The 22,113-nt window shown below is 42.0% G+C and overlaps 2 protein-coding genes across 4 annotated transcripts in view; both read left to right on the forward strand.

Moving 5' to 3' along the window:
- lrsam1 (leucine rich repeat and sterile alpha motif containing 1) overlaps positions 1–5,510 on the forward strand; it is a 40,912-nt gene extending 35,402 nt beyond the window's left edge. The window contains exons 24-25 of one of the 2 annotated variants that reach the window (XM_061801630.1): positions 5,009–5,136; positions 5,228–5,510. In XM_061801630.1, the coding sequence (XP_061657614.1) occupies positions 5,009–5,136; positions 5,228–5,350 (251 nt within the window). In that variant the 3' untranslated portion in view covers positions 5,351–5,510. Of the gene's footprint in view, positions 1–4,933; positions 5,137–5,227 lie in introns of both variants that reach the window. The other variant, XM_061801629.1, reaches the window with a different exon arrangement.
- Positions 5,511–9,209: 3,699 nt separating this feature from the next.
- The window catches only part of ndor1 (NADPH dependent diflavin oxidoreductase 1), a 28,405-nt gene continuing 15,501 nt past the window's right edge, over positions 9,210–22,113 (forward strand). Inside the window, exons 1-5 of one of the 2 annotated variants that reach the window (XM_061801635.1) lie at positions 9,210–9,327; positions 12,743–12,919; positions 12,995–13,134; positions 15,007–15,084; positions 21,627–21,724. In XM_061801635.1, the coding sequence (XP_061657619.1) occupies positions 13,000–13,134; positions 15,007–15,084; positions 21,627–21,724 (311 nt within the window). In that variant the 5' untranslated portion in view covers positions 9,210–9,327; positions 12,743–12,919; positions 12,995–12,999. Of the gene's footprint in view, positions 9,328–12,742; positions 12,920–12,994; positions 13,135–15,006; positions 15,085–21,626; positions 21,725–22,113 lie in introns of those variants that run through there. The other variant, XM_061801636.1, reaches the window with a different exon arrangement.

Genomic DNA, 22,113 nt, shown 5'->3' on the forward strand with positions numbered 1-22,113 from the left:
AAGACAGGAACAAAGATGACCATGGACGGGTCGCCGCCGAGACAGGGATGTGAGACGACCGTGGAACCAGACAGGAACGTGGGGCAGCCAAGGAGTCGTCGCCGCCGAGACTGATACATGAGGCGGCTGAGGAGTCGTCGCTGTTGCAACAGGAACGGGAAGCGGCCGAGGACAGATCGTCGTCCCTGCCGGGACAGGGACGTGAAGCAGCCGCGGACCGGTCGCTGTCAAGACAGGAACATGGGGCAGCTTTGATCCGGTCGCCGTCGAGACAGTAATGTGCGGCAGTTGCATACCTGTAGCCGCTGGCACAGCATCGTGAGACAGTCGAGGGGTCGTCACCGCCGGTATGGGAACGTAAGGCGGCCGAGGAGTCATCGCTGCCAGGACCGGGAGGTGAAGAGGCCGTGAACTGGTCACCGTCACCGGGACTGGAGCGTGGAGCGGCTGAGGAGTTGACGCCGCCACTGACGACACAGGCGCGGGAGACGGCCATGGAGTCGCGGAGACAGGAACGCGAGGAGGCCGACAAGGTTTCGCTGCCGGTTGGACAGGAACGCGAGGTGACCGACGAGCCTTCGCCTCCGCCCGGACAGGAACGTGAAGCGGCCGACAAGCCTTCGCCACCGCCTGGACAGAAAGTGAGGTGGCCGTCGTGCCGTCGCCGCTTGGACAGGAACGTGATGGGCCGACGGGGTTTCAACGCCGCCTGGACAGGAACGCGAGGCGGCCGACAAGCCTTCGCCGCTGCCTTGACAGGAGCGTGGTTCACCTGGAAGTCTGTCACCATGGCGACGTGGGTGTTGCTCGGTAGTGGATCGGAGGCTATCGCGGCCTTGGTGTGGTTCGCCCGGCAGTCTGTTGCTACCGTGACGTGGACGTGGTGCGGCAGTGGGTCAGTGAGCATGTTCCACCAGGAAATCTGTCGCCACCGCGACATGAGCATGGATCAGCAGCGGGTCAGTTGCTACTGCAGCGTGAGCGTGTTCCACCAGGAAATCTGTCGCCACCGTGACATGAGCATGGATCAGCAGCGAGTCTGTGGCTATCGCGCCATGGGCGTGGCTCGGTAGTGAGTTGGTTGCTACTGCAGCGTGAGCGAGTTCCACCAGGAAATCTGTTGCCACCACGACATGACCTTGGGTCAGCAGCGGGTCTATAGCTCCCACATGGCGTGGGCGTGGCTCTGTAGTGGATAAGTCGCTACTGTGACGTGGGCTCGGCTTGGCCAGTAATCTAATTCCCGCCGAACCTGGGCCATGAGGACCCCAAGTTCGGCACTCTGCCGCTCTATTTCTGCCCGCATTTTGCGATAGAAAGCCTCGTGATTCTCCAGTCGCTGCACCTCGGGAGTTGCGGAACCCTCCTCCCTCTGGGCTGGAAGTTTCGCCATCAGTTCCGGATCTGCTGGCTTGGTCACCGTTGAAGCGGAATGCGGCAGTAGCTTGCTCGTCAGCGTGGAGTGGGTGATGGTCTGCTTTGGCTGAACCGCCGGCGAGGCGCGGGGAGAATTTGACTGTGGCTTGGTCGATGGACAATGGGAGGCACGAGATGAAAGTATATGGGCTGGAAGCATGAGGCGGCAACACAAACAGACTGGGACTGATCACAGGGAGAGGAAATTCAAAGTCATTGTGCGTATCAAAGTCAGGCAGCCGGTCATACAAATTCAGGTCCTCCTCATAGTCCAAAAAATCCAAGTCCAAATGGATATGCAGTGGTCAACGGGTCGTGGTTGGCACATAATCATGACTCACGGGCGGTGCGGGTGACAAGGTAGCCGAGGACAACATAACAGAGCCCATCTGGATAGGAGAAGCTTGGTCCTCAGGCAGGCGGGGTGCCTGGCAACGTGCCCAGCGATGGGTCCTGTAATGGCCAGTTCGTTCTGTCAAGAAACAACGGTGTGGGGCTGGACCCAAATACAGAACTCCAAGACAAGGGCATATGTTAGGCATAGTTTTATTCAAACCTGAGGTCATACACGGTTTAAGCTGTCTGAGAAGGCAAAGGCACAACAATGCTAGGCTATATTTTTTTTTAATAGCTGAAGACTATTTTACTTTTATTGCAGTTTCATTATTTGCTTAAATATGACATTATACATTTATTCAACGGATAAAGGGTTGCCCATTTGCTCATCAGACAAGGATGTGTTGTGGAGCCAGTGGGTGTCCTTGATCTTTGTACGCAGAAAAGCAGCTGGCGCCATCCTCCTTTCCCAGCCAATTCTACCATGGACCCATACAGATAAAAAACTGTGTAACTGGGCAGCTTTTGTCTTCTTCTTTGGCTATCCTGCCAGAAGACAAACGTCTCGTGTGCGGCAGATACCTAGATAAGACCTGGACATCTGTACTGTACATTCCTTTGTAATAAATCCATTTGCTGTTAACTTTTTCTAATCATTGGTCATATCTTCCTCGACTCATCAACACGCGTAGGGTCCAAACTCGCAAATCCCTACATAGCTCAATACGCACCTTCCTCTCATTTAGAACCCACACAGCTCATGTCCTTTGCACCTCTGCAATCCATTTTTCACAACGAACCGGGTATTTTGGAAACGTGAAGAGTGAATCCATCCTCTCGAGTGTCCGAGCAAATTCCAGCAATACAATGAGTCGGGATTTTGGAAAACACAGTGGAAAAAAATGGGTAATTTTTCGCCAGTACAATAGGTATATAGTGGAGAAAATAAGTATTTGAACACCCTGCTATATTGCAAATTCTCCCACATAGAAATCATTGAGGGGTCTGAAATTTTTAATCGTAGATGCATGTCCACTGTGAGAGAGATAATCTAAAAAGAAAAATCCATAAATCACAATGTATGATTTTTTTTTAACAATTTATTTGTGTGATACAGCTGTAAATAAGTATTTGAACACCTGAGAAAACCAATGTTAATAATTGGCACAGTAGCCTTTGTTTGCTATTACAGAGGTCAAACGTTTCCTGTAGTTGTTCACCAGGTTTGCACACACTGCAGGAGAGATTTTGGCCCACTCCTCCACACAGATCTTCTCTAGATCAGACAAGTTTCTGGGCTGTCGCTGAGAAACAAGAAGTTTCAGCTCCCTCCAAAGATTTTCTATTGGGTTTAGGTCTGGAGACTGGCTCGGCTATGCCAGAACCTTGATATGCTTCTTACGGAGCCACTCCTTAGTTTTCCTGGCTGTGTGCTTCGGGTCATTGTCATGTTGAAAGACCCAGCCACGACCCATCTTCAATGCTCCGACTGAGGGAAAGCGGTTGTTACCCCAAATGTCACAATACATGGCCGCGGTCATCCTCTCCTTAATACAGTGCAGTCGTCCTGTCCCATGTGCAGAAAAACACACCCAAAGCATCATGCTACCACCCCCATGCTTCACACTGTTCTTGTGATGGAACTCATCATTCGTCTTTTCCCAAACACGGTTCGTGGAATTATGACCTAAATGTTCCATTTTGGTCTCATCTGACCACAAAACTTTCTCCCATGACTCCTCTGTATAATCCAAATAGTCATTGGCGAACTTAAGACGGGCCTTGACATGTGCATGTTTAAGCGGGGGAACATTCCGTGCCATGCATGATTTCAAACCATGACGTCTTAGTGTATTACCAACAGTCACCTTGGAAACGGTGGTCCCAGGTCTTTTCAGGTCATTGACCAAGTCCTGTCGTGTAGTCCTGGGCTGATTCCTCACTTTTCTAAGGATCATTGAGACCCCATGAGGTGATAGCTTGCATGTGGCTCCACTCCAATTGAGATCGACCGTCATGTTTAGCTTCTTCCATATTCTAATGATTGCTCCAACAGTGGACCTTTTTTCACCAAGCTGCTTGGCAATTTCTCCGTAGCCCTTTCCAGCTGTGTAGCGTTGTAGAATTTTGTCTCTGGTGTCTTTGGACAGCTCTTTGGTCCTGGCCATGTTACAAGTTTTGAGTCTTACTCATTGTATGGCGTGGACAGGTGTGTTTATGCAGCTAACGACCTCACACAGGTGCATCTAATTCAGGATAATACATGGAGTGGAGGTGGATTTTTAAAGGTGGACTAACAGGTCTTTGAGGGTCAGCATTCTAGCTGATAGACAGGTGTTCAAATGCTTATTTGCAGCTGTATCACACAAATAAATCGTTAAAAAATCATACATTGTGATTTCTGGATTTTTCTTTTTAAATTATCTCTCTCACAGTGGACATGCACCTACGATGAAAATTTCAGACCCCTCCATGATTTCTAATTGGGAGAACTTGCAATATAGCAGGGTGTTAAAATACTTCAATTCTTCACAGTAAACCAATAGAAACACTCGACCCCGCTACCGCAAAAAACGTCACTTCCTGATTCTTCCTCAACACTAAATCCTAGAGAGACTTTCTATGGCGGGAGATGAAAAAATGATATACAGCAACATTGTGACTTTCTGTGAAAAAACAGATTCATCCATTCGGGATCATTATTTTTGGTTAAGAACATACTAAATGTTATATTTTAGGTCTCAGTGGCACTTTAAAAAAGCGGTTCATGCTAGAAAACCCTCCAATATGTCAGTCAAACAATGCTGCAAAGAAAAGTGGGTAAAAAATAATCCAGAGTTATGTGAAAGACTCATCACCAATTATTGCAAACTTTTGATTTCTTTTATTGTTCCCAAGGGTGGCACCACACATTCTTAGATTCAGGGGGCAATTATCTTTTCACAGAGGGTTAGCAAGGTTTGGATTTTTTTTCTTTTGCCTTAATAAATTGAATTGTCATCTGAAAACTGCATTTTGTATTCCCTCGGGTTGTGTCTGAGTGATATTAAAATCAGTTTGATGATTTGAAACCTTTGTGTGTGACAGATGTGGGGAAAAAAAAGCAGAAATAAGGAATGAGGCGAATACTTTTTCACGGCAATGTATATAGATAGATATGTAAAACTCATTTCATTCTTAGGTGCCTCAAAGGTGATTGACCAGAGCAAAGAAGAAGTCCCCCCTCCAGAACCGTCCTCTTCCTTTTTTCCCTCAGGTTCATACACCTCGAGCATCTTGACCCCAAGCCCACCACTCACCCCCGGTACCCCTGTTACACCATCAGCCCCAAGTCCAGTGGAGGGACCAGGGAGCTCCGAATGTGTGGTCTGCATGGAGACAGGGGTAAAAAAACATTGTTGTGTTGTTATGAAAAACTATATGCGCTTTACACATGTTTTCTAATGAATGGTTGTTTTACTCAACTTCTCTCCAGGCTCAAGTCATCTTTCTGCCATGTGGCCATGTTTGCTGTTGTCAGGTCTGTAGTGACGCCCTGCAGAACTGCCCTCTATGTCGAGGCACCATATCACAACGCATTCGACTTTACCACAGCTAGAAGTCACTGTGGCTTTATTACTTTTCTGTAAAATGTGCATGATGACAATCCTGCTGTAGTTCAGGTATAGACACGCTTTGAGATTTTCAAAATGCTGAGCCACTTTACTGTATTAACTAAAATGTTAGGTGTATTGTACAAAATATATATGGTATTTTTATTTGCTGGTTTGTCCAATTCATTTCATATTTGTTTTTAATGGACTTGTTTTTGCAGTTTTACATATGAATGGGCATGTCCCTTTTTGTGGAAATATATTTGCTTCTAAGCAATACTTTTTGTTTCTGTAAACCATAATAGCAACATACCAACCTTATGTTGGCCTACTTAACTCTGATCAGTCACAACATTGACCACTTGCACAGTACAAAGATACATAAAGAGGATAAGATACAGTGCCATGAAAAATTATCCCCCCCTTCCGAAATTCCTACATTTTACAGTTTTCCCCAGTTTAATGTTTTAAGACCATCAAACAAATGTAAATATCAACAATAACCCAAGTGACTTAAAACTGTTTTTTAAAATGATGATTTCATTTACTCAAGAAAAAACTGTGCAGTTACCTGGCCCTGTGTGAAAAAGTCATTACTGTGCTGTTTATTCATGAATTAATTCTGCTAAAACAAAAGTTTTGGTTAACGTTCACTGATTAGACTGATTACCTCCAGCCCTGTTCAATGAAGAAATAACTGAAAGAGAACATGTTTGACCAAATCAAGTGAACAGAAGATCTAAAAAAGAAACTGCAACAAACATGATCCAAATTCAAGAACACTTGAGAAATTTACATCTATCTGTCTGGAAAAAGTTGCAAAGCCATTTTTAAAGCTTTAGGATTCCAGTGAACCATCGATTTTGCAATTGTTGATGATGCCACGAGTTGTGAACCATCTCCTTTTGAGATGAGGCCGATCACGGAAACTTGATAATGGAGATGGTGGGATGGGCCGGTATGCAGTCATATGTTTTCAGAGAGAATAGCAGAGGGCTCAGTACACAACCTTGGAAGGTACCCGGTGATGAAGGTTATTGAGGAAGAGAGGTGTGCGCCAAGTCCGACAGACTGTGAACCGCTTGTAAGTAAGTCTTTAATCCAGCAGCAGATGGAAAGATATAGTTAAAATTGTCACCCAAAATTCCTGGGATGATAGTGTTAAACGCTGAGCTAAAGTCTATGAAAATCATCGTCACATACAGGAGTTCCCTTGTTCTTCCAGGTGACTCAGTGCAGTGTTGAGAGCTATTGCGGTAGCATCCTGGGTGGCCCAGTTTCCTCGATAAGCAAACTGGTATGGGTCAAGTGAGGGAGGGAGTAAGGGAGGGATCCCCTTATGTTGTTTGCAACTAGCATCTCAAAGCACATCATGATCACAGGCACGAGTGCAACAGGGCTGTAATCATTCAGACTGTCAGTGGCTGTCTTTTTGGGGATGGGTATGATTGTTGCAGATTTCAGGAAAAAGGAAATCATTGATTGTTTCAGGGAACTGTTGAAGATTTTTGTAAAACCACTGGTCAGCTGATCAGCACAAACTTTCAGTACCTTCCCAGGCAGTCCATCTGGGACAGCAGCTTTCCTGACGATTACATTAAGACATCCTCTGTTGGCCAAACCACCTCAGTGCCCCAGTATTACTCTAGACATATATGTAGTAGCAGCAATAGATTACAGATTTATGAGATCAGCTAAAATGATTGCTTAATAAATAACAATTATATTTTAACCACTCCCCTTTCTTTTTTGGGGCCACTCCATTTTGAAGGGTTAATGTGGCCATTTAGCCTTCAGTTGCTACTTATGCTATGAGGTCACATTAACCCTTCAAAATGGTTAGGGTTTGGTTAGAGTTATCTTAATTATCTGCCAAATTTTGTATGAGGGAATGCTATATCTTAAAATGATCATCTTATACATACCAAATTGAGAAAGAAAATCTTTCACGATATTTACGCTGTATAAAAGAGAAGGTAATCAATTAATTCATTAACTAAGGAACTCATTACTTATCATTCATCCACTTTTTGAGCCGCTTAACTTTACAAGGGTCGCGGAGTGCTGCAGCCTACCCCAGCTATCATTCGGCAGGAGGCGGATTACACCCTGAATTGGTTGCAGGCCAATCGCAGGGCACATAGAGACAGACAACATCCACACTCACAATCACACCTAGGGGCAATTTAGAGTCTCTGCATGTTTTTGGGATGTGGGAGGAAATCAGAGTGCCCTGGGAAAACCCACCCAGGTACTGGGAGAACATGCAAACACAGGGCCAGTTGTCAGAACTGTCAGACCACCGCTCTACAGCTCCTCCACCGTGCCGCCCTATTTATCATTTGTTCATTCATTTTGAACATAATTTAAACAATACTACTACTCGTCAATCAGTGCTGTCAATAAATCTCAGAAAATTCAACGTTTTTCATTCCTTGCATTTCATCATTTATTTTTTATTTTAATTCACATGAGGAAAAATGCTGAACCCACCTTCAAGAGAGATGTAAAGTTATGCTTGCTGGTATTTAGTGCAAGCCCAAAGCCATGACATTACATCCTGCTTCACAGATGAGGGTGTGTTTTTTAGATCATAAGCAGAAAGTATTCAGACCCCATACATCCACACATTATCTGAGCTGCTTCTCCTCACAAGCATCGCGGGAGTTCTGGAGACTATCCAAGCTATCTTCAGGAAGGAGGCGGGGTACACACAGAACTGGTTGCCAGCCAATCACAAGACACATAGAAACAAACAAACATTAACACTAACGTTCACAACTTATGGAAAATTTACATTCTTCACTTAATGAATGTTTTTGAGATAAGGGAGGAAACCGGAGTGCCCAGAGAAAACTTATGCAGGTACAAAGAGAAGATGCAAACCTCACTCCACTATATGTATATATATCCATCCATTTTCTTAGCCGCTTCTCCTCACGAGGGTCGCGGGAGTGCTGGAGCCTATCCCAGCTGTCAGCGGGCAGGGTACATCCTGAACTGGTTACCAGCCAATCACAGGGCACATAGAGACAAACAGCCACACTCACAATCAATGTAAGGGCAATTTGGAGTGTCCAATTAATGTTGGATGTTTTGGGGATGTTGGAGGAAACCGGAGTGCCCGAGAAAACCCGCGCAGGCATGTGGAGAACATGCAAACTCCACACAGGTGTACCATGCGTAATTCCCGTTGACAGCTGGGATAGGCTCCAGCACTCCCGTGACCTTTGTGAGGATAAGTGGCTGAGAAAATGGATGGATGGATGGATGGGTATATATTCACCCTTCATTCGCTGTTGTATTCACTCAAGTGCTCTTACGCCCAATAAAATGTAATATATACAGTATGCCTGTTTCTTGTACTCATTATGTAATCAATGTAAATATTGGCATTGCTTTTGTCATGCAATAAAAATGTGTCTGGTTGAGTATTACCACAAATATCAAAGTTGGCTTCTTGTGTTTTCTTATAATGGACCCATATGGGTGGAGCTGGCGTTATAACACAAAAATTCGATCGATTCTAAGAATTGGGTGAAATGAACACTCATTAAACTGTTAGCCCTTTTCTCTCTTTCTCTTATTTCTCTGTCTCTTGCCTTCTCTATTTTAATTTTGAATTCTTGTTAACATTAAAAAAAAATGCGTTTTGATTGGCATCCAAGTTGATTCGTATGTTGAGATTTATGTTTGAATATTTAAACAATACTGCAGCTCACAATACACATAAAGCAAATATTTATGTATCAAGGGTTGTTTTTTTTGTCGATGGGTATTGAAATAAAAAGTTAAAAAAAAACGCATTTGAAGTGTAAAATTCCGATACTTTTTCTTACCATGAATGTAGCGCCAGTTCAATGGCCAACCACAGCGCGATTTTTGGGCCGTAAAGTGTGACGATCAAGTCCGAACCGGTGATCTAAAATGTGCACATCATGAATTTGAAGCGGTTTCGCAATTGTTGATCATGCCACGAATTGTAAGTGTCTGTCATTTTGGGTTCTTCGTCACACATTTATTACCTGAGAAGATAAGTAGATATGGAAGTTATATTTCGTAACCTCTTTTTAGCATGCTAGTCGTGTAGTACCGATGTTATACGTTTACCATTTACATAATTGGAGGAATGTCTTCCTCTTATCCCCTTGTGCACAGTCATGAAGGTCGTTCCATTACTCGACATAATGTAATTAAAAGGTGCAAAGTTGAAATTTGGTTTTCATAACGACCCAACTAAGGAGGTGGGTAGAGTAGCCAACACAACGATTGTACTCAATTTGTACAATATTATGAAAGCGGTCCTTCAAATCTTTACTTACGGATTCTGTGAAAAGAATGCGTACCGAGTTACTAGTGAGAAAGACGCGTGAACGACCAATTGCCAAAAAATATCTACATATGTTCTTTTTCCTTTCGGCTTGACTCGTTAGGGGCCCACAGTGCATCATCTTTTTCCATGTGAGCCCATCTCCTGGATCTTCCTCTTTAACCGCAACTGCCCTCATGTCTTCCCTCACAACATCCATCAACCTTCTCTTTGGTCTTCCTGTCGCTCTTTTGCCTGGAAGCCCCATCCTCAGCAACCTTCTACCCATATTCTCACTCTCTCGCCTCTGGACATGTCCAAACCAAGACAGACAAGTGTGCTTTCTGGAACCTTGTCTCCATCCAACTTTGGCTGTCCCGGTAAGAGCTCATTTCTAATCTCATCCAACCTGCTCACTCCTTGAGGGAACCTTGACATCTTCATTTCTGCCAGCTCCAGCTCTGCTTCCTGTTGTGTCTTTAGTGCCACCGTTTCAAATCTGTACATCATGGGTGTTCTCACTGCCGTTTTATATACTTTGCTCTTCATCCTATCATACTCTTCTGTCACATAATAGACAAGACCCCTTCCGACAGCTTTTTGCACCAATTTGGACCCATTTATTCACTTCCTTACCACACTCACCATTGCTCTGGATTGTTGACCCCAAGTATTTGAAATCATCCACCCTCGCTATCGTTTCACTGTGGAGCCTCACTCTTTCCCCGCCACCCCTCTCATTCACGCATAAATATTATGTTTTACTTCAGCTAATCTTCATTCCTCTCCTTTCCAGTGCATGCCTCCATCTTTTAAATTGTTTGTCCACTTGCTCCCTGCTTTCACTGCAGATCACAATGTCTGTGAACATCATGGTCCAAGGGGATTCCAGTCTAACCTCATCTGTCAGCCTATCCATGACCACAGCAAACAGCAAGGGGCTCAGAGGTGATCCTTGATGGAGTCCCGCCTTGACCTTAAATTCTTCTGTCACACCTATGGCACACCTCACTACTGTTCTGCTGCCCTTATACTGTCCATGTCCTGTACTACTCTAGTTCCTCTCTTGGTGCTCTGTCATAGGCTTTCTTTAGATCAGCAAAGACTCACTGTAGCTCCTTCTGAACTTCTCTGTATTTTTCCACTCGCAGTCAAGGCAAATAATGTATCTGTGGTACACTTTCTAGGTATGAAACCATACTGTTGCTTGCAGATACTTATGTCCTGAGTCTAGCCTCCACTGCTCTTTCCCATACTGTAACTCCACTGTGTGGCTCATCAACTTTACAGCTCTGTATCACTTTCCCCTACCACCACTTTGCCATCAGTAACCTCTTTCCGATTACATAATCTGCACAAAATGTAATCCACATGCATGCTTCTATTTCTGCTCTTGTAGGTCAATCTAGGTTCCTGCCTCTTCTGGGAAAAAAAGTGTTCACTCCTGCCTTTTCCATCATTTTTGCACCAATCGCAACTCTCTCTCCGGGATGCTCAGAAGTACTTCAAGTTCCTTTTAAGAATTTTTTTTCCAACTCTAGATCACATCCTACCTGTGGGGCATAGCCGCAAATCACATTATACATATCCTCAATTTAAAGTTTAAGCCTCATCACTCAATCTGATACTCTTATCTCCTTCAAGACATTCTTAGACAGTTCTTCTTTTAAAATAACCTCTACTCCATAAATAAGTAAAATAATTTAAACCCTGGGCCTAAACTTCTAGCCTTACTACCTTTCCCAGCATTGCTCTTCTTCTTCCGAAGAATTCGCTTTCCTCCTCTTTGTCTTCGAGCCACAGTATCTGAATTTCCACCGATACCTTGCAGATTAATGGTGCTAGTGGCGGACGTTGTTAACCAGGGCTACGGGCGATCTGGTATGGGATTCTTTAGATGAACACTCATATTTGTTTGGCAAAGTTTTAAGCCAGATGCCCTTCCTGACACAACCCTCTGCATTTATCTGGGCTTGGGGCTGGCCTCCAGATTGCACTGGCTTGTGCCCCAGAAGGGCTGCATTAAAAATATCGACATGTAAAAATGAAAATTTAAATATTGCCCAACAATGACACTTAATGCCAATATCTGTCCATTTACTGAGCCGCTTATCCTCACTATTTTCGCAGGAGGGCTCGAGCCTATCCCAGCAATCTTTGGTTAGGAGGCAGGGTACATCCTGAACTGGTTCCCAGCCAATCGCAGGACACAAAGAGACAGACGACAGCTACACTCACAATTAGACCAATGGGGAATTTAGAGTCTCCAATTTATGCATGTTTTTGGGATGTGGGAGGAAACCAGAGTGCCCGAAGAAAACCTGCGCAGGCACGGGGAGAACATTCAAACTCCACAGAGGCAGGGCCATGATTCGAACCCCGGTCCTCAGAACTTTCAGACCAACGCTCTGCAACTGCTCCACCATGCCGCCTTACTTATCATTTGTTCATTCATTTTCAATATTATTTGAACAATACTCCTGTTCGTCAATCAGCGCTGTCAGTGAAACTCAGACAATTCAACTTTTTTCATTCCTTGGATTTCATCATTTAAAAAAAAAAAAATGTATTCACATGAGGAAAAATGCTGAACCTACCTGCAAGAGAGTTAAGTTATGCTTGCTGCTGGTGGCAGCCAACAGTCACACTCACAATCACACATATGGGCAATTTAGAGTCTCCTAATCAATGTATGTTTGTGGGATGTGGTAGGAAACCGTAGTTTCCGGAGAAAACCCATGCAGGCACGGGGCAAACTCCACAAAGGCAGAATCGGGATTTGGACCTCAGAACCGTGAGGCCAACTAGCTAACTAGATGTGTCCTGTGCCACTTTGTGGTAGTATATTTTTAAAATAAAATAAACAAAGACAGATGTTTATACAATTAATAAGCTTATACTATTTTATTTTTTTACACAACAGTATTAGGGTTAACTCCGGTGCTGTGCATATTTTTGGGAATAGCTTTTCTCCCTGCTCCTTTTGAATGTGAACAACGCCACACTGAGAAACCAATAACTGATTTATTTGAACATATTGCTGTTTGAATTCACATGCTCTGGTTAACATTCTCTTTCTATTCCGCAGACCAAGACAGCCGCATTGTTTTGTCAAGTCCCAAGCGGAGTTCTTGTAAGATGGAATGCCAGCATTTTTAAGCACACACAGATTGACCGTGCTTCACATAGCTGTTCTATACTTTCCTTTTTTTTTTTTTTTTACTTATCCTCACTCTGGTTGGATGAGCTGACACCTATCTGTCAGGTAAATATACATTACCGCCATTCTTTATATAAATGAGTCCCTCTGAAAATTTTCACTGTATTACTGCTCTTTCAGTTACAATGTCAGTCCCTGCTTTACTTATCCTCTATGGGAGCCAGACCGGGACAGCCAAGGACACAGCTCAGAGGATTGCGAGGCAGGCGTTAAGAAGGCATCTGCAAATGCGTTTGTCAGCACTTGATGACTACAATGTTGTCAGTTTTATTTATGTATTCATTTATTTATTTATTTTAACACTACAGATCAAAGGGGACCAGGGTATAATTTAATCTTTTTGGGCTCTATCACCTAAATATGAATTTGCAAAATTGCAAATACAGTAGTATTTAAAATAATAATAGTCCAATGTGGCTAACATGATTAATCCACATTTTCAGTATATATATATTTTTTATTGCTACATGTCAAACAAGTTACCAGTAGGTGCAGTAGATTCTCAATTCTGGGAAATTTGTTGAATGGGGTGTGTTGAAAAAATAGCAGTGTGGTATTCAAGGTCATCAGTTTTGTGAAAAACAGGTCTGAAGCAGGTGGCCCCTATTTAGGGATGAAGCTCGCACCTGTTGAACATGCATTTCACCATTAATGTTTGAGGAAAATGGGTTGTTCAACACATTGTTCAAAAGAACAGCCTACTTTGGTTAAAAGTTTGATTGGAGAGCAACCTTCTAAAGAGGTGCAAAAAAATATAGGCTGTTCAGCTAAAATGATATCATATGCATTAAAATGGAGAATGTTCTTTCATTTCATTCTTCATTCTTTCCTATTCTCATTAAATTAAAATTTAATAAAAAAAAATAATTAAAATTAAAAACCAGAGACACTTAGCAGAAAATAGAAGACAATCATCAAAATGCATTGCAGAATAACCACAACGGCAAAGGCTCAGCCAATGATCACCTCCAGTGTGAGTAAAGACAGTTAACTGTAAGTACTGTGACAGTGAGAAGACATCTGAGTGAAGCTAATCGATTTGCAAGAATCCCCCGCAAAGTTTCTGTTTAAAAAAAGGCATGTGCACAATAATCTACAATATGCCAAAAAACACAAACTGGCCTAAAGAGAAACGGAGAAACAGTTTGTTGACTGATGAGAGTAAAAGTCCAAGGCCCGTAGACATCTTGTGAGATGACCCACAAACTCTGAATTCAAACCACAGACACAGTGAAGACAGTGAAGCATGTTGCTGCAAGTATCACAATATGGACATGTTTCTCTTTCTATGGTGTCGGGCCTGTTTATCGCAAACCTGGGATCATGGATCAGTTTAGATATGTCAAAATACTTGAAGCGGTCATGTTGCCTTACGCTGAAGAGGACATGAAATGGGTGTTTCAATAAGGCAATGACCCCAAACACACTAGTAAACGTGTACGGTCTTGGTTCCAAACCAACAAAGTTAATGTCACAGAGTGGCCATCCCAATTCCCAGACCTTAATCCAACCGAAAACTTGTTTGGTGACTTCGAAATTGCTGTTTCTGAAGCAAAATGAGGAAATGTAAATGAATTGTGCAATGTCATTAAGGAATCTTGGATTGGAATAACAGCTGAAAGGTGCCACAAATTGGTTGACTCCATACCACTCAGATGTGAAAATGTGGTCATACAACAAAATATTAGTTCAGTGATTCAAAGGATTGGTAAATCCTAGAAACAAAAAAAGTTTGTTCAAAATATTTTTGAGTTTGTCAAGTCAATTGCAGACACTTTTTTTCACACACCCTTTCAACAAATAGCCCAATTGCACAGCGTTAAGAGTGTGTATGTCATGTATGCTGGGTTTTGTTTGTTTTCTGAGAATCTAGTGCACCTGCTGGTAACTTGTTTGACATGTACCATTAATAAAATATATTTAAAATTTGGATTAATCTTATTAGTCACATTGGACTGCTAAGATTTTGAACACTACTGTATGTGTTGAACCTGCCCTAATGATTTTGAATGCATACTTGTAAGATTTCTAATCTCAAAATAATATCCAAAGTATTCTCACTGGTATTCACAATATTGTTGTAACCAAACGGTAATTGGCTTTGCCATATTGTTTTTCCTCTTGTATAACAGGGTAACTTGATCTCGGAGTCACTGGTTGTTTTTGTCTGCTCAACCACCGGCCAAGGAGAGCCTCCTGACAACATGAAGGTAATGATCAATTAGTAAATGACTGTTTAAGGAAGTGTGGTCCACATTTCACAAAAACGTTTTGGTTTTAATACTCTAGAAAAATTACTTTCCCATCATTTCCAGTGGGTAATATATTTTGAAGAAATTGGTAAATACTGTAACTAATTGCCGTAGGAGCATCACATTTTATTGCCAAAATTGACACGCTCCCTGTGTTTGTGTGTGATATCGATAGCAGAAGTCTAAACCATTTGAACTGCATAGGTGGTGTGGAATAAGGAATGCAGTATGCTACAGATTGGCAGTATTAGTCATATTTTATATATGATGTATAGGGGTGGACTATGTGGCCTGTGTAGATGTAGACATGGTCTTTCCTATTCTCAGCAACATATGATTTATATTTGATACAAATATGCATGTAATTCTCTAATGCTGTAAGATCATCATTATTGTCATCATTAATCAGTAATTGCACTAACACTGTAACATTGTCCCAGCTTCATTGCCACCAAAAGTAGCAAAATACATGATTACCAGTGACACCACTTTAATTATTAAACCATGTTTGTACAAAATAACAAAATATGCAGTATAATACTGTCAAACACTTGTCTACACAACACTCCACAATATATGTCTTAATGGCATGATGTGAATTGTGTTGACACACATGGTTTGTGTTGTCACGGAAGCCCATACTTTGTTGACACACAATTCACATAATGTTGCACAACATTAGGAACCTAATGCACAGCATTAGGTCACCAGCGATCATTCAGTAGCTCTGTCTCCGTGTGGCTTAGATGCTGTGAGTCATCAGCAAATATCTTTATGAGCAGCTGTTCTCTGTGATAAAAATTAACAAAATACCACATAGGAGTCACCTCAATGATGAACACTGGCAATCCATCCTGACAATCTATGAAACATAGACTTTACCCCGAACATACCGTATATTCCAGACTACAACTCGCTCTGGAGTACAAGTCGCAACACCCATAAAATCAATAAAAACGAAGATAAAACATATATAACTTGCACTGAAGTATTTGATAAACTCCAACACCAAGAACAGACATGTAATTTAAAATTTAAATGCCGAATAATTAAAAACAAAAATAGAATAGAGGCAACAACGGGCTGGACTGTATGCTTACGTTACATGACACAACTGAGAACGTGTCTGGTATGTTGACATAACATTAAGAGTTATTCCGATAACTATAGCATAAATAACATACGAAGAAGTTTATCAAAACCGTCCGTGTCACTCCAAATGTCCGGTAACTAAAATCCAATGAAATCTTCATCCTCTGTGCCACTGTGTCAGGTAGACGACGCGCCGCTTCCTCTTTTACGTCGCTTACGTCAGACTCATCGTCAGTGGCAGTTATAACTACCATCTTCCAGCCTTTCTGAATCCTGACAGGATGGTTTGTGTTGTCACGGAAGCCCATACTTTGTCGAGCCATCCAATGATTTCCCAGAAAGTTGCATAGCTGATTTCACCCGGAAGCTTTGCTCTCCAGCTGTCATCAGATGCATGGGCGCCCTCTTATGGTTGTCAGTGTGAAAATAACAGATAAGCAACTCAAAAATGGATGGGTGGATGTAATAATGTGTTAAAAACTTCACATACAAGTCGCTCTGGAGAATAAGTCACACCCCCGGCCAAACTATGGAGAAGAAAAAAAACCCAACACGACTTATAGTCCGAAAAATACGGTAAACAAATTTATTGCCAAGACAAGATACGTATCTAAACTTTTACTGAAAAGAACAGGTTTTTTTCCATTTTCTTACATGATCTTTTGAATCTATTTAGTTTAAAGATTATTTATTTATTTTTTTATGTAGAGTAGAGCAACACAACTTTTTTTAACTTTTAAGTTGATTGATTTGGGAATAATATTGTTTCATCTCTATTATGGTTTACATTTATATAAAAGTTTAATTTTTGTCTCAAATTCATCCTCATCCCATTTTTGCCCCATGTGCAAATGAGTTTTGACACGCCTGCACTACAGTGAACCTTTCCTATATTCCAGTTCATCTTTTATGCCCTTGCTGCATCACTGATTATTTAGCAATCGTTTTCTATGGGTTTTTAAAGTATATGGGCAAGTCCGAATTTAGTTTCGCACCTTTTGTATATAACAATATTAAGAGCAAAATGAGACAGAGAAGGTCCCCTATTAAAGGAGAACTTTGTTCAAAATTCACATGTACAATAAACCCTCCAATATGAAGTTGTATTATTACATATATTTTGGACATTGAAAAAATAAAATAAATTAAAGAAAATGTTTTAAATCCAAGCAAAATCTGGATATGTGCCGGCTTTCACAGCCAAACATGGAAGAAACATCCTTGACGCCGCCCCTGATGTCGCCAGTGGTTACCATTACAGACCATTCATTCTAGCTAAGCCAAGATGCCGACGTGTTGTGCAACAAAACGCACTCAAATTTCTCCTTCCTTAACCTCCTGTGGGCTCAACCTGACGTGTCTCGCTATTGACTTTTTTTTATTCCTATTGAGCAATATTAACCCCCAATCATGGCTCCAAAGAAGGCAAGTGGAACTGCTAGTGATGAAAAAGGAAAGTGGTGCTTAAAACTGTCGACTTCAAGAAGGATTTGATAGCCAAATACGAATCTAGTGTGCGTTTCTCTGAGCTATCGAAGAAGTATGGCATAGCGAAATTGATGATCAGCACCATTCTGAAATCCAAGGATGCCCTAAAAACAAGTGATATTGCTAAAGAAGCCACAGATCTTGGAGGAGGTCGCAAAGTTGATTCTTATTTTTGTGAACAAGAAGATGTTGGAGGAGATATTGCCTGATGAGGCTGAATGTAGGAAGGATGTCTCAAGTGCTGATATAAAAGCTATCTGTGCCAAATGTCCATCCATAATTTTGTCAAACTCCATCACCCTAACAAAGCAGAATGTTGCAGAGTACTGCAAAATGTCACTGACGTTGTTAAGAACCACTTCAAAAGGTGCTCAAAAGACGGCAGAAACAGTCTACATTAGATTTGTTCTTTGATTTAAAAAAAAAAGGGGTTAGTCACCCCCATCAAAGACATTTGAAACAGTTGAACAGGAAAAGCTAAAAAAAAAAAAGTTTAAAAAAAAATATTTTGTAGGCTTGGAACGCATTATTTCATTTTCCATTAATTGTAATGGGAAAATGCGCTTCAGATTTGGAACGCTTCACTTTTCAACCGACCTTCTGGAACGGATTGTGGTCGAGATCCGAGGGACCACTGTACAATATTTAGTTCGTCAAACGGTTTTAAAATATATTGTATTCTATACACTTTTTAGTATATTATTCAAGTAACATTAACCAGACCCAAAAAAGGGGCATGTAATTTTGACACAACACAGAAGAGTAATGTTAACAAGCCTGCAAAATTTGAATGAATTAAAAAAAATTAAGAATATAAAGTCAAGTTTCAAAACTTGAATAATAAGGGCCACCTCTCAGCTTTTTTTTTTAACTCAGTTGTGCAGGATTCGATGCTGAGTCTTCTTGCATTTAAAGTAGATGGAATGACCATTAGAGCGATAGTCCAGTGCAATAATGCCATGCCACAAAGGATGTCAAGACTTCAAGCCGTGTATGCATTCGTGAGGTAATCCCTCATATATCATACTAATACTAAGTAGTCCAGCAGAATGTGATGACAATAACTCGAGGCAGAAATTTGGCAGCATGTTACAGTGGAATTGTTAGGTGTACGAGAATGTAAGACTTTATTTGCAACAGGGAAGAAGCTGTTGGAATTCCTTCAAGTTTTGGTTTGCATAGATTGGTAGCGCCTATCCGATGGAAGGAACTGGAAGAACAGGTGGCTAGGATGTGGAGGGTCCGGTAGGATTCTGCCTCCTCTTGTCCTAGTTTGGGTGGCATGCAAGTCATCAAGGGTGGGTAGGGTGGTTCCAACAATCCGTTCAGCAGTTTTGATTGTTGTTTGAAGTCGGAGTTTGTCCTTTTTGTAGCAACCCAAAACCAGACTGTGATGGAGGTACATACACAGTACTGACTTGATGACTGCATGCCGAACTGTCTTAGCAGCGTTTCTGGCAGCCCATGCGCCCTCAAATCCTGCAAGAAATACATCCTTTGCAGGGCTTTTTTGTTTGTTTGTTTACCACTCCAGGTCATGTGAGACTGTAATTCCCAGGAACTTGAAGGTATCAACGATTGACACCTAACAGTTGTGAGGGGCAGCTGTTGCGAAGGATACCTCCTGAAGTTCAGAATAATTTCTACAGTCTTTAGTGTGTTCAACTCCAGGTTGTGTCAACCACACCAAAGCTAAAGCCTCTCCACTTCCTGTCAATACTCAGACTCATCAGCGTCTTTGATGAGCCCAATGACAGTGGTGTCATCTGTGGAATTTAGGAGTTTGACTGCCTGGTGCCTTGAGGTCCAGTCGTTCGTGTAGAGCGAGAACAGCAGCAGAGAGTGGACACAACCTTGGGGTGTCCCAGTGCTGAAGGGTGTAAATGAGGTGGTATCCCCTAACCTCACCTGCTGTGTCTTGCTCGTCAGGACGTTATAGATCTACAGGCAGATGTCAAGCGAGATGCTGAGCTGGAGAAACTTAGAGGACAGGAGTTTAGGGTGATGACGTTGAATGCAGAGCTGAAGTCCACGAACAGGATCACCACATAGGTTCTCTTGCTGTCGGATTCTATTCCCTTGGGTTGTCTCTGAGTGATATTAAAATGTGTTTGATGATTTGAAACCTTTTTGATAATTATGCAAAAAAAAAAAAAAAAAACTATACTTTTCACAGCAGTGTAAGCTCTCACCTACTCAGTATGTTTTCTTTTGGGACACCTTTAGCAGGTTTCTAAAACTTTGTGTAGTACCAACCTGCTTCAAAGGTTCCACCATCATCCCAGTCCCCAAGAAATGTGTAATCTCAGGTCTAAATGACTACAGACCTGTTGCCTTGATATCTGTGGTCATGAAGTCTCGTGAACGCCTCGTCCTGGACCACCTCAAGAGCATCGCAGTTCCCCAGTTGGACCCACTGTAGTTTGTCTGATGAGCTATTAGGTCTGCGGATGATGCTATTCAACATGGGTCAGCACTTCATCCTTGACCAGTGCGATAATCTGGCACTGTTTTGCTGCCTCAAGATCAGGACAACTTGCTGTGACTAATGGAACAATGAGTTCTGCAGCGCACCAGAAAATCCTGAAGGAGAACATCCGGCAATCACTTTGTGCTCTCAAACTCAAGTGCTCTTGTATCACACAACAGGGCAATAATCTGAAACACATTCACAAGTCCATCTCTGAATGGCTAAAGAAAAAAAAAAAAGTTTTTGGAATGGCCAAGTCAAAGTACGGCTTTAAATCCAATTGAGATGCTTTGGTGTTCATGTTCAGTTCATGCTAGAAAACCCTCCCATGTAGCAGAGTTAAAACAAGTGACCCCTCCGTACAGGGCACTTAACCACGCCTCCTGAAGTGACGTCACGCCACGTGCTCCTACGTCAGACAAGCAATTAGCAAAAAGGGCGGCGCAGCAAGAAAAGAATAGAGCGAAACTGTCCGATTTACCGGCTGATTTCTCACTCGCATTCTTAGCTAACAGTGAAATATCGTTGAAAAGCAGACAGCAGGGCTTCAAGTATTTCAGCGAGGGGTATTTCAATGGTATTTACATGCATATCGACGGAGAAACCATTGATATTAGAGTGAGATCTTTCCAGAGTCAGAGGAAGACCGAGAAGCCGCATAATACATTATATTATAACCCAAAGACGAATTCGTCATTGACAGTTTCCTATTTTCGTGTTACATATCACACTTGTGTGCAGAATCTGTATATGTATCTGTATAGCCGTTTGTGAACCGCTGTATGAAGGAAAAGAAGGCGAGGCTTGATTTACGAGTGGGACAAAAATCCTGTAGAGCGACGTGAAAGACTCATCAATAATTATCGCAAACATGAGTTTCAGTTATTGATCACCAATAAAGTTCCATGGGTGTCCTCTACTGTCTTTCTGTGACTCCTTGAGTCTCTTTAGAGTTCTTTTGCAACCTGCTAATGACAATCAAGGCTCAGTGGCCACTTCACTGGAAACATTCTGTTTGAAGCCACACAATGGCAAGGTAATAGTAATAAAATGTCAGGTGTCACCTTGTTCTCATGATGTCAAAATGTGACCAGCATTATAAAGAGGACTGTGAAAATACCATTTCTGATTTAACATAGAATTGTATTGGCAAACTCATGGGTCAAAGACCTGTTGTGAAGATAGAACTTAGCTTATTCAAGGAAAGCATGCGGTGCAAAAAGTACTAAAATAGAATATTTGGTCATGTACATTCAACGTTTGCAGACGCTCGAATTAAGTTAAGTAAGTAAAGGGAATAGTGCATTTCAGGTTTGTTCTGGAATTTCACTTGCACACCAAATATCAAACTTTTTGTAATCAGTGTATATAAAAGCATGGAAATCAATTTGCAAAATCCAGTATAAAGTCAAAAGTACAACTAAACAACTATGTATGTTTTCCACCAAAGAATTTCTGGAGGTTTCTCTTCAGAAAATCTTTACCTGTTGGATCTCTGTGTCAGCTGGATTGTGCTGTACTGGGCCTTGGGGACTCCTCTTACCCAAAGTAAGTCTGATTCACTATTGTCTTTATAGAGCTCGTGCACGTGACGTCACCATTTTCATGTCGCCATATTGCCGGTCAAAAAGAGCTGCTCGATAGTGTGGGGGACATACCATACCATACCATACCATACGAGAATATTCACAATGCCCGAGACTTGTTGTGCTGTTGGTTGTTATAACAGACAAGACAGGTAATCAAAGAGGTAATTCTATAGAATACCACCTGAAAAGATTGATGGATTTCAGCAATTAAACGTGATGGATGGTGCCCAACCAAATACACGACTGTGTAGCGATCACTTCATTTCAGGTCGGCATTATTCTTCTCAACCTCAAATTCCCAAGAAGTATTTATAATGCTAAGTTGGCTCATTTAAGAAGAATGTGTTT

This window comes from Syngnathoides biaculeatus, chromosome 17 (genome assembly GCF_019802595.1).
Source record: "Syngnathoides biaculeatus isolate LvHL_M chromosome 17, ASM1980259v1, whole genome shotgun sequence".
In the NCBI taxonomy this organism is placed as follows: Eukaryota; Metazoa; Chordata; class Actinopteri; order Syngnathiformes; family Syngnathidae; genus Syngnathoides; species Syngnathoides biaculeatus.